Source organism: Acanthisitta chloris, unplaced genomic scaffold, assembly GCF_000695815.1.
Source record: "Acanthisitta chloris isolate BGI_N310 unplaced genomic scaffold, ASM69581v1 scaffold33458, whole genome shotgun sequence".
Taxonomy (NCBI): Eukaryota; Metazoa; Chordata; class Aves; order Passeriformes; family Acanthisittidae; genus Acanthisitta; species Acanthisitta chloris.
The window spans coordinates 10,933-22,792 of record NW_008687044.1 but is presented as its reverse complement, the minus strand read 5'-3'; the positions used below and the strand labels follow the sequence as shown (position 1 = coordinate 22,792).

At 48.2% G+C, this 11,860-nt stretch overlaps 1 protein-coding gene across 1 annotated transcript in view; it reads left to right on the top strand.

Moving 5' to 3' along the window:
* The first annotated feature begins 7,430 nt into the window (after positions 1–7,430).
* The window catches only part of CDHR5 (cadherin-related family member 5), a 10,378-nt gene continuing 5,948 nt past the window's right edge, over positions 7,431–11,860 (top strand). The window contains exons 1-7 of the mRNA XM_009080447.1: positions 7,431–7,509; positions 7,698–7,876; positions 9,417–9,467; positions 9,789–9,881; positions 10,001–10,099; positions 11,168–11,278; positions 11,610–11,786. Coding sequence (XP_009078695.1) covers positions 7,431–7,509; positions 7,698–7,876; positions 9,417–9,467; positions 9,789–9,881; positions 10,001–10,099; positions 11,168–11,278; positions 11,610–11,786 — 789 coding nt within the window. The remainder of the gene's footprint in view (positions 7,510–7,697; positions 7,877–9,416; positions 9,468–9,788; positions 9,882–10,000; positions 10,100–11,167; positions 11,279–11,609; positions 11,787–11,860) is intronic.

Below are 11,860 nucleotides of genomic sequence, written 5' to 3'. Positions count from 1 at the left end.
CTGCTGAACGCAAACCCGTATTTTGTTGCAAAGTAGATAAATCAGGTTACTTCAGTTCATGTTCTTCCAGTCCCCAGCTTTTACTGCCCTGTTACTCACCCTCTGCTGCCATCGTGGGGCCACTTTGTCATTCCAACCTCTTCTCTGTCCTCTCATCCATGTCTCATGGCAAACAGAGTTTTCCCAGGGCTTGGGGGCATTTCAGACCGTTTGAGGTTATTTGCAAAGGAAAGGAAATCACGTTAGTAACTTTGAACTACCTACACGACGTTGTTCAGCCTTTTTTCTGAGTTTTTTTCCTCCTTGCCTTGTTCCTCCATGGCCTTTCTCAGCTGTGGATGTTTGGCCACAGCAGAAGCCCAGGCTGAAGCAGACACCAGCAGTGCAGACAAGCAGAGGCAGAAGGCTGCAGCTGGACAAAGCAGTTACAGAAAGGAGAGGAAAACGGTTGGGAAATGCCTGGATAAGAGCAGGAGTGACCTGCACTGTCCCAAAGGAAGAAATGAGCTACCCTGTCCAAGCACTGGCCATGGCACCTCTTGCTCCTCCACTCCTGGAATGGGACCTGGAATGTCCCTGCTGTTTTCCTCTCCCTTTTGCAGGGGTCTGGCTGCAGCCTGCACTCTCATGCAATAGTGCTGAGGTTCTGCACATCAGCACATGAATTATTCTTCCAAGAGAAAGATGATAGGGAAAATCATATTCTTCCCAGTCCTCGAGTCATGGAAACACCCTCTGCTTTTCCAAAGATAAAGAAAGATAAGTAGGCAAGAAAAAGTGTAGTATAGCTCCTCTTTCTCCAGTTGGAAGATTAGAAGGATTCTTTATAATGATTAATCCTTCCAAGCTACTTTATACAACATAAGGAAGGAGAGAAAGGGTGTAATCCTATTTTCTTCCTCCATTTCCATGTCATGTTTAGCTGCAGTACTTGAGACCAGCCAGCTCCACAGCTCAGCAGTGGCAGGGAGTATATTCAGGATGTTTTCCATGCATGTACAAGTATGCTGCTTTCTTTGAAGCTGTGACACAGTTTGTTCTCAGCAGACCTTTCCCAGGTGAAACCACAGCTCAGAAGGTGTTGTCTCCTCATGCAAAAGTCAGCCCTGACCCTACTGATCCATGTTTGCCCTCAAAAGTGACAGGTTTGGCCAAATCACCAGTACACACATGCACTCACTGCACTGCCAACACAACCCAAGCCAGGATTAAAGGAGAAGAACAAGATTAAGCTCCTATCAAAAGGCAATTAAAGCCAGCAGATAATGATGACAATCACAGTGAATCAATTGGTACAGGGATGTTTGTCCAGCAAATGGCAAACATTCTGTTATAGACAGAGGCAGGAATTGTTATCCATCAGCAGAAATAGTCCATCAAATTGCTATGAATGACCCAATCAGGTAATTAAAAGGACATTCCAGCCTGGCTGCATTATTTGTTGTTAATCATGATTGCTCATATTCCTATCTTTACCCAAATAATTGCTCCTGATAAGGCTGCAGATTTATAGGGGTCCCTGAGAGGAGTGGGCAGTGGAACATCAGCTGCCAGCCTGGAGTGAGCAGGGTTGGTGAGTACCTCTGTGCTGACTTGGGTGGACTGGATAGGCTGCCTTCTCCCCTCTTTCAGTGTGGGGTGGTGGATTTCAGACCTCTGTGATGCCTTGATGAGCCATTGCCATGAGGCTATCCATGTCCTGACCAGCAGTGTTGGCAATATGAGGGGTTTCCCTCCTCAGGGCTCCTGGATCCTGGGCTGGCTTGATATGCACTTCTTTAGGCTAAGGGTCCCAGCTAGCCAAGGAGTTTGCATTCATTGAGCATCAGCATCACTGGGGAGGGCAATTAAAAGCTTGGGAGTATTTTAAGAAGGTTGAGCAGCTCTTCTGTGATGGCACTGGAGATCTACCTCCTCCCTGGGGTCTGTTGGATCCATAAAACAATGCAATGCATTGTTATTGATACACAGGAGATGTTCTCCAACAGCCATTACTGTTCCTGTTAACTGCAACTGCCCAGGGGAGACAAAGTTATGTCCAGAAAGAGAAAAGAGAAGTTGATCCACTGGATTAGCAGCTAAAAAGGTTATGAAGAGAGGGGAAACTCTGGAACTAGGGATAGGGTTTAAAGGAACTCTTAAATGTGGTGCTCCAAAGGAAATGCCAGTCCAGGGGTGGCACAAGGAAGCCCAAAACGAAATCCTGGGGGTCAAGGCATGGGTGACAGGCACTGGACAGAGGGAAGGACAGGCTCAGGGACAGGCTCCCCTGCCCTCAGGGTGGTGTGTTCTGGCTTTGGTGGCTATTTTCAGCTCTTCCGTTCCTCACCTGGGAAGCAGGATCATGGACTTGTTTGGACTCCAAGAAGAGACTGATCTTTGAAATGTCCTTCTTGTTTTACTATTCCACCCCCTCAAAGCTGAGTCAGAGAGGAAAATCCAGCACTAAACTCAGAAATGTGTGTGAGATGACGCTTATGGCTCCTTCATCCTCTCACCTGTTTGATCTGCAGCCCCCATTAAATATTTGTGCTGTGGCTTACAGTGAACAAATTCCTGTATAAATTCCCCACTCCTGTCCTTCCTCTTCTTGCCTCTTCTCACCTTGCAGCACCTTCAGAGCAGCAAACATCCCAGAAGGGTGGCTGGAAAATGTTCATGAATCTCTGACAGTCCTTTCCTGTTTCCTGCACTGTCTAGGTTCAGAATAAAGTGAAAACCAAGTGGGAGGACTTTGATTTGGGGTTAGAGTTTGCAGGACAGTGATGAAGGTTTGTTTCTTTGCAGGAGGACTGCAGGTGTATTACAAATTACGGATACAGCTCCTGTATAGTCCTTGAGGAGAGGTGAGCACCCTCTTACAGACACACACATAGCTCTGCAGGCACAGGGCTGCCAGTAGAGCCTGGAAATAAAGGGCAAAAACATGCAATGGCTTGTGATGAACAAAATGTACTTTGCATTTTATTTCAGCAAGGAAACAAAACAGGAGGGTCTGCTGCGACTGACCGTGTGTTAGTTCCTTTTGCCTTCTTGAAAGGTTGGAGGATAGGCAGATATGGGCACACACAAGAGCATTCCCTTCCTCTGTGTGGATGAATTTTATTTGGAACATACTAGGTTTTTTTGTCCTAACCCCCCCCACAGATGTCTCCAGATGTTTATCTCTGCTGGCAGGAATTCCTGCCTAATTTAATAGCAGTGGTGCTGTTTCTACAGCCCTGTCTCTGTGGGCCATGAGTCCGTGGACACACACCAAGGTCACTTGTTCTGCTGCCCACGAAACTTTGTGCTTTATTTCAGGAGTGAACATGGTTTCCATGATGACTGCTCTGTGGCAAGTACTTATTCCCATGATTATCCTGTCCCACTTCTCAGCATCGCTGCCATCCCGGGAGAGGTAAGCATTTCTCCTGCCTCTGCTTCCTTTATCTCCATGGTTTATGTTCAAAGAGCCTGCTAGCTATAAACCCAGCCCTTTATCTCCCTTCCTTAACTTCCATCTGCTTGGCTGGGGATTTTTTTCTTCCCTAAATCGATTTAGTTAAATGAGTGCAAATGTTGTCAAGATTTTTTTTCTGCTTAAAAATGGGAACATTGATTTGACTTAATTCAGGAGAAAAATGAGGATATCCAACAGATCAAAAAAGACACTTTGGAATCTGTTCTTCTGCTGTGCACTTACACAGCCTGACAGAGGTGGAAGTCACTGTTTCAAATTGCCTGGTCCCCTGAAAACTTAACCACAAATAGCCAACCCTGTAAGTTCACCAAGTTCACCAAAGGAGCCACCTATGAGGGCTGTTCTTTGGTGCTGGCACTATCTCCCTGTTCCTCAGGTTTGTGCCTCTGGGTGTTTATTTTATTACCTCTCCAGCCTCTTCCCTACTCGTTTGTGCTGAACCAGCACTAACTCCACAGTCTCACACCTTGTGGCAAGGCAGTTACATCAGTGAGGAGCAAGCGTGGGTACATTTTCTCTGTGGTGGCCAATAAAGATAGGCTTTAAACTCCTGTAAGGTTTGCCCTTTGTTGTGAAACTTTGCCAAACTGGCACAAATTCTTGCCCGTGTATGTTTGGGACCCTCTTTCACTGAGGGAGCAGTTTTAAATGCTTGTTTTTCTCTGGTTTTAAACCGTTCCTTTTCTCCTCTTGCTCCTCCTCCCTCCTCTCAGGCTGGAGCGACATGCTGATGGGCTGTTCCACAGCGAGCTCAGCAAGATGAACGGCAACGCCTACGTGCGGCAGCTGGTCAAACACCTGGTGGGCCTCAAGGACAGGTAAGGACCAGCCACATCCGCCCCCCTGGGGTGTGCAAGTCTCCAGTGGGAGTCTCCAGCAACAAGGGGGTGCCCATGGGGCTCAGCCCTCCAGCTCCAGAGCCAGCCTGAGCACTGGCTGCCCAGGATGAAGAGGAGAAGGGGAGGGACACAGGGCTGCTTGGTGGTGGGGAGAGACATTTGTGTGTCTTGTGGTAAGTCCCACACCCACGGCTGGGAGGAGCAACTGTTGTACTGTGTTTTCCCCCACACAGGTCCCAGAGACACTCAGATGGGCTGTTCACCAGTGAGTACAGCAAAATGAGAGGGAACGCTCAGGTTCAGAAGTTCATCCAAAATCTCATGGGCCGCAAGCGCAGGTGAGAGGAAATCTGGGTTGCACAGTCCCCACCTGTGGCTCTGACTGCCAGGCTGGACTGGGCAGGCTTTGGACATAATCATATCGATGGCCAATACAGGGCCTTTGATCCTGCCAAAGTACAGGGCCACCAGCCCCTGCTGAAGCCACAGCTATGAACACAGTATCATAAAACACATGGTGCATGTGGTGCTCCACAGCTGTGGTGGTTACACTATTTGTTTGGGGTTTATTAATTATTATTAATTTTCTTTATCTAAACCAGCTCTCCTGGCCTGGTCAACACAGATGTGCAGGGGAGAGAGCAAGAAAACAGCCCTGAGGAACTTTGCTTTCTCTGGCTGTACCAGAGCTTTCTGAACACCAGGTGGGTGGGACAGATCTGTCACCTTTGCAGCCCTGATCCCCACAGTTCTGAAGCCAAAAGAGGACTGTTAGAAATGGCCCTAGAAAATCCAGTTATTAATGATAATAAAACCCGGGGAAATTAAATAATTTATTTTTCTAATCATAGAGTTGTCATCCTGGACTGAAATAAATGTTCATCCCATTCGGAAATCTGATCTAACAGTTAAAATGGAAAGTATTTACTGCCCTGCCTGGATTCAGTTGCTGATTCAAACACACACCTTGGGATGGGCTGTCTGGATTCAGTTGCTGATTCAAACACACACCTCGGGATGGGCTGTCCCAGCACCTGGATATTGTCTTTTCCTAGTGACCAACCACTTTCCCTCAGACATCTCACTCTTAAATCACTAAAATTAGGAGGAATAAACTGGCCCTTAGTGCTTCTTGCCCACAATGAGGATGACAACACCTCTGTGCACTTGTGGGGTGCCTGAATACCTCTGTCATGCATCTGCTCCTTGGAGTGATCTTTGGATTTCACAAGGTGTCACACTTCCTGCAGTCCATGCCCCTGGGAATAATGACGTATCCCATTGTTCCTTCCCACAGCCGCTCAGACAGAGATGCCAGGGAAGCTGCTGCAGTTACCAGTCAGTACCTTTGCCCTGTCTCTGCCTCTAATCAGCTGTTTGGAGACATGAAGGAAGATACAGATGGTTCCGACTGAAAGTGAAGGGAAAGAAACAGCCAAGGAGACAGCTTTGCATGTGTATGGCCTTCAAAATAAGCAGGGAAGCTCTTGAATTTGCTTAGGAGAAACTCTTGAGATTGGGAAATATATAAAAATAACCTGGAAAGCAGCCAAACCCCAATGAAAGCTCTTAGATTATCCGAAGTGAAATGTATGTGGATGTGAACTGATGTCAGTAGATGGAGCCTGCATGAAGCACATCCCTTTGCTGTGTGTTGGCCCCTGGCTGCCTGCCGCTGAACCCCAATAAAGATTGGTTAGCTGTGTCTGTGCCTTGGCTGCTCTTTGGGACACTGGAATCAGGGGTGGTACCATTCCAAGGTGTTGGATCACTAGGAATGCAGGGTCACGGAAAGGAGCATTTTGCCAGGATCTCCCCAGATGAGGCATATCAGGACACATGGCTGGGATCAGGCCTGCCCACAGTCCAGCTCTACACAGAGGCCAGAATCAGGGCTCCATGCAGCAGGAACTTAGTCAAGTGCTGGACTTCATGGCAAGGAAATGTACTGAGAGCTACACAGCTGAGATACTCAATGAAAATGTTGTTTCCACTCCATTCTGCCCCTGGATTTGCTGCCCCAGCTCTCTCAGAGCCACTAAAGATGAAGCTCCATGAGGAGGAATTTGTTCCCACCATTTAAAGAGGTTTACATGTTATCCCTGTACCACGCTGCCTGGCAGATTCCCTCCACTGACAGAACAGCCAGTCCAGGTTTCCAAAAACAATGGAGTTTGAGAGCAGCTCTAATATAAGAATTTTTGGGTGTAATGATGTGTGTCAACTACAGCTCTGCTCAGCTCACCCTGCTCCAGCAGTTTTCACCATCTGTGATATACCTGGTGCCTGCAGAGGAGCTATACCCTCACCTAAGCACCATTCCCTTACAGAAGTGCTGAACAGACCTTGGCAGTTGTTTATTTTGGTCCACAGAAAGTCTCTGCTAGGAAAGATTCCTCTTGAAATACTTTTGGAAGGAGTGTTGTCAACCTGGATTTCATTCAACCACTAACAGCCACCTGGCTGAAACGCAGCAGCTGAGAACTTCCTGAAGTCAGTTGGGATTTTAAAAGGAGCAGTGGGAGAAGCAGTCCCCTGGAAGCTTCAGAAAGCTGCCGAGATGTAAATAAATGGAGATTTCTGGGAAGCACCCCTTCAAGGAGCCACTGATAGAAGGAGATGTGTTTTCCCTATGAAGTTGCTGGGCAATCCCTGGGCTGCAGCTGAGCCTGGTTGCTGTCAGGATCCACCTGCTCACCTTGTGGGGTACAGATCCCATCTGTGGTACATCAGAAACCTAAACTTGCCCACGTCCTCCCTTGCTGGGAGAGGCTGGAGTATACAGGCAGCTTCCCAAGTGCCAGCCTCATCCTTCATGCTTGTCTCGAGGGGCTTGGCTCTGAGTTCTGAAGTGCTTCAAATGCTTTGAATACAATACTGAGAGCTTAAGATAGGAAAGACTCAGGGGAAAGAGAAGAAACAGGAATTCGTGTGTCATTATGTGCCATGACTGGTAAATGTTTCAATAAGTCACCCAATGGGGCAAAGAGGCAAAGGTTGATCCCAGCAGTCCAGCCAGCTGCTGTTCGTGCTCTCACACAGCACTGAGCGCAGAGGCAGCACTGGGAGGAACGAGGAGAGATCAGCTCAGTCACAAACTGGGAGTTTTCAGGGACTGGCAGCTGACCATGGCTGTTCCTCGCTGGCTGCTCATGGCTGTGCTCTTTCTGCTGCCCTTGGTGACACAGGTCTCGGCACAGGCTCAAGGTAAGCCCTTGTGGGAGCTCCACGGCCACAGGGATAACCCGATGGCAGTGGGTGGCTCCGTTTTGGGAGGGAGATTGTCACACTCTGAGACAGCTTTGCTCAACCACTTCTCTCCAGCAGTGACCACAGGGGGTTTGGGTCTCACCTCTTCCTCCACAACGTGAATCTTCTTTTGTGTATTTTGCCAGGGTGTTCTGTCGGTAACAGCAAACCCAGTGTTCCTGAAAACAACCCTCCTAACTACCTGGTGACCACCATCCATGTGGCTCCAGGATACACTGTAACCATCGATCCCAATTTCTCTGATAGCAAATACTTCACCATCCAGGGGACTGAGCTGCAGCTGACAGAGAGTGTGGACTATGAGGTAAACCTTTAGGTAGCAGGCTGTAAAGATGGGATGGATAATGCAATAGCATCTTGGAGTTCCAGGGATTTCTAACCTGTTCCTAAAGGAAATAAGTTGTTTCAGTTGTGTGAGCTTACTGTTTGGGAGGGCAGACCTTCCACCAGCACAGTGCAAGGGGGAGAGAGTGTGTGGTGTGCCTGCTGTCACCCTCCTTCAGTGAGTCTGGATGAATTGAAGCCAGGGGAAGTTTTAAAATCAAAACAGTGACAACTGTAGAGTTCTGAGCTCTCCAGGACTTATGCAAAATGATCCCTGTTTGCTTGTGGAAGATACAGCTCTGAGCTGGGAGGTGATCTGGGTTAGGGCAACCCCCAGTACCAGTCCAGGTTGGGGGATGAACAAATCAAGAGCAGCCCTGAGAGGAGGAATTTGTTGGTACTGGTGGCTGAGAGGCTGGACATGAGCTGGTAATGTGCACTGGCAGCCCTGAAAACTCCCCCAAGTCCTGTGCTCATCCCCACAGTGTGGGCAGCAGGTGAGGGGAGGATTCTGCCCCTCTGCTCTGCTGAGGTGAGATCCCACCTGCAGTGCTGCCTCCAGCTCTGGGATCCCCGGCATAGAAAGGACATGAAGCAGGTGGAGAGGGTTCAGAGGAGACAGTGGAGATGATTAGAGGGCTATGGAGCACCTCTGCTGCGAGGAAAGGCTGAAAGAATTGGGATTCTTCTGCCTGGAGAAGAGAAGCTTTGGGGTGCCTTAATTGCTCCTTCCAGAGTTTGGAGGGAGCCTACAAGAAAGATGGAGAGAGACTATTTACAAGGGCCTGAAGTGACAGGACAAAGGAGAATGGCTTCCCACTGCCAGAGGGCAGGGTTAGACTGGATATTGGGAAGAAATTTTGCCCTGTGTGGGAGATGAGGCACTGGCACAGGTTGCCAGAGAAGCAGTCGCTGCTCCATCCCTGGAAGTGTTCAAAGCCAGGCTGGATGGGGCTTGGAGCAACCTGGGCTGGTGGAAGGTGTCCCTGCCCATGGCCAGGGATGGAACTGGGTGAGCTTTAATATGTGTGAAGCACCAAGCCAGTATAAAAGGTCACTGTGTTCACTTAGGTTGCTGCTAAATTATTTTACTTCCCTGGAGTGCTCTGTATACAGCCATGAGCATCCTTAAGCTGCTTTTCCTCAGATATGAAACCCATATTTATGTGAGCAAAGAGCAGCAGAGTTGACACCTGCAGGCCACACTGTACTTGCTACATGGAACATTTCTGTTTCATTCAATTTAAAAGGAAATCTCTGAATTCACGTGAAGTGTGAGAAAATGGCAGATCAGCTCTGCCAACATCTTACAGGTATCACAGGGAGAGGCTGGAAGATTGGGCTGCTTTGACTCCATCATAAAAATATTTCCTGTGCTAATAGAAAGAAAGGCAAAGTTAGACATAACTGAAAACAAGACAAAGCCCAGCAGCACTTCAGCAATGTGTAGATTTTGTCTCATTTGAGAGTTTGTACACTTTGGCTCTTTCTACAGTGGTGGATTTTGTTTTTGCATACAGAAAGTCACTGTGCTGCTGGTAAGCCTGATCTGTGAGAACTCTGCTGGCCAGGTGAGTGCTCTCCCAACCACTCAGCCCTGTGACAAGGTACTGCATACAGCATGTGCTTCCCTCTGCTCTTCCTAGTCCCCACACTGGCATGAGGAGATGCTCATTGTGGATGTACACACTGCTCTCACACTGAGTGCCCAGGGCTCTGCAAATGGGAAAGGCATGGGAACGAGCTCATAATCCCACTCCACACTCTGGGCTGGCTGCAAACCCCACCCCATCCAGCCCCAATCCTTACACCTTCCCCTCTGGTCACTCTGCAAACCAGGATCAGCCCCTTCTGTTTTTGTTTTTGATTCTCTCTCTTTGCCCCTTCTGCAGAGTGATTCCTTGGAGATTGTTGTCACCATTATCAATGAGAATGATAACACCCCAGAGTTTGGGCAAAAGGAGCTCAGCAAGGTTGTCCCAGAGGTAAGTGTTTTTTGGAAAGGAAGGGGGCACTGAGTCACCCAGTGCTGTGGGACTGAGGAAGGGGCAGCAGCTTCAGCCCATTTCACACAGAGAATAACAACAGCAATGTGGTTTTTCAGGATACAAGAGTGAATGTAACCATTGTGGACCGTGAGGGTTTAACTGCTATCGACGCTGACCTGGACACCATCTACTATGAACTCAGAACCACAGTGCAGGTGAGCATCTTTGGGGGGAAAACACTAGTTCTGGAGCAGGTGGATTCAGAAGAGCCCCAGCTCTGCGACAAAGGTCACTGGTTGCATTTAGCTCTCTCATCTCTCACAAAAATCAGATGTATCTGTTAGCAGAACAGAGCCATCAACATTTCAGGTATTGGATTCTCTTACTGCTCACACTTTTATTGCACTGTGCAGATTAAACTTTCATCTAGGATATTAGGAGCTGTATGACTCAGGGAAGTCTTGTTGGGATGATCTGTAAACATATCATAAGACCTTTGTACCTCAGAGAGCTCAGAATTGCCCTGAGCTGCATAGAGAAAGCAGTCCTTGCCCTGTTTGCCAGCAGCAGCATAGGAAAGGGATTGTGCATGCAGTTAAACTTATGCCAGGCTAGAGTGCAAGGGCTGACTAGAAACTCAAAACAAAAGCAAGTTCAAGGGAAAAACCAAATGTATGTTTTTGAGAAGCACTGTGGAGGGAGCAGGCAGTGCCCGATACTCTGCCACAGTTACCTCCCTGACCCCAGGGGCTGTAAGGGCTGTGAACAGAGATCACTTTTTCTCCATGAATTTCAGCTCTGGGACCAGACCTCGCATACATTGGTGTAAATCCAGAGGGATTTAGAAATTCAGAGGAATTCTAGACAAGACATAAGTGCTAGGCTAAGGCAGCTGATCCTGCCAGCTCCCAGAGGCTGAGCCATCTTGACCTGTTTCATGCGTGGAAGTCAGGGACCCAAAATCAAGGATTGTTGGCAACCTGTTGAGTGTAGGAAATAAATTACATCAAAGACTTCATCCAAGAATTCCTGAGTAGGTGGGCAGGCAGAGCAGGGAATATGGGAGAGAAAAACTCCCAGGAACAAGAACACACCTTTCTGACAAGACAAGCACCTCCAGTGTGTGGTACCAAGGATGAAACGGATCCAGCATTCCCACACTGTCCCCCATTCAGGTCTCTAGGATTAAGGGTCTAGTTGGGATGACAAACACAGCAATAAGCAGGATTTGGAACATGTCTGTGACTGAGTCTGCTACAGGATTTTTCCTTTTCCCTTCCCAGGGCACAGATGGTTATTTTGCCATAAAAGGAGTTAATAACCCTGAAATTTATTTACAAAAAGCACTGGACTATGAGAAATTTAAATTCACAACATTGCTCTTGTATGCAAGGGTAAGTTCTTCGGGAGGAACAACACATTCTTTTTACCTGAAGTGTAAGTCTGAATGGGAGATCTCTGGGATGGCAGGAGGGAGGGTGGGTATTGGGGATGGTGAATTTGGAGCAGCCTTTCACCCTCAGTTACAGTGACAGACTTGCAGTCAGTCCACCTTTGTCAGCAGAAGGATATAACTCACTGCTTTAGCTAATCTCAGGTAAATTAAGCCTTATACAGAAGGAAGTGATAGCGCCTAAAGGGCCTTGGGCCAGTGGTTGTGGCAGACAGGTTCTTCTTAGGCAATAAAACTTGCATCTCACCAGTGGGCTTTGCCTTTGGGTACAGGACAGGCCTGCGACCAGCAGTGAGACTACCAACACAGCCACTGCAACAATAAACATAGCTATTGAGCAAGCTGACACCAGAGCCCCCTGGTTCCTGCCCTGTGTCCCCGTCCACATGGACACCAACACCTGCATCAGCAGCCCCTATGCCGGGAGGGTCATCATCTACGAGATGACGGTGAGCAGGAGGGGCCACAGTGTCCCTGAGGCTGTTCCCAGAGGGAAGGGCCTAATAATTTCTGTGAGCTTGTG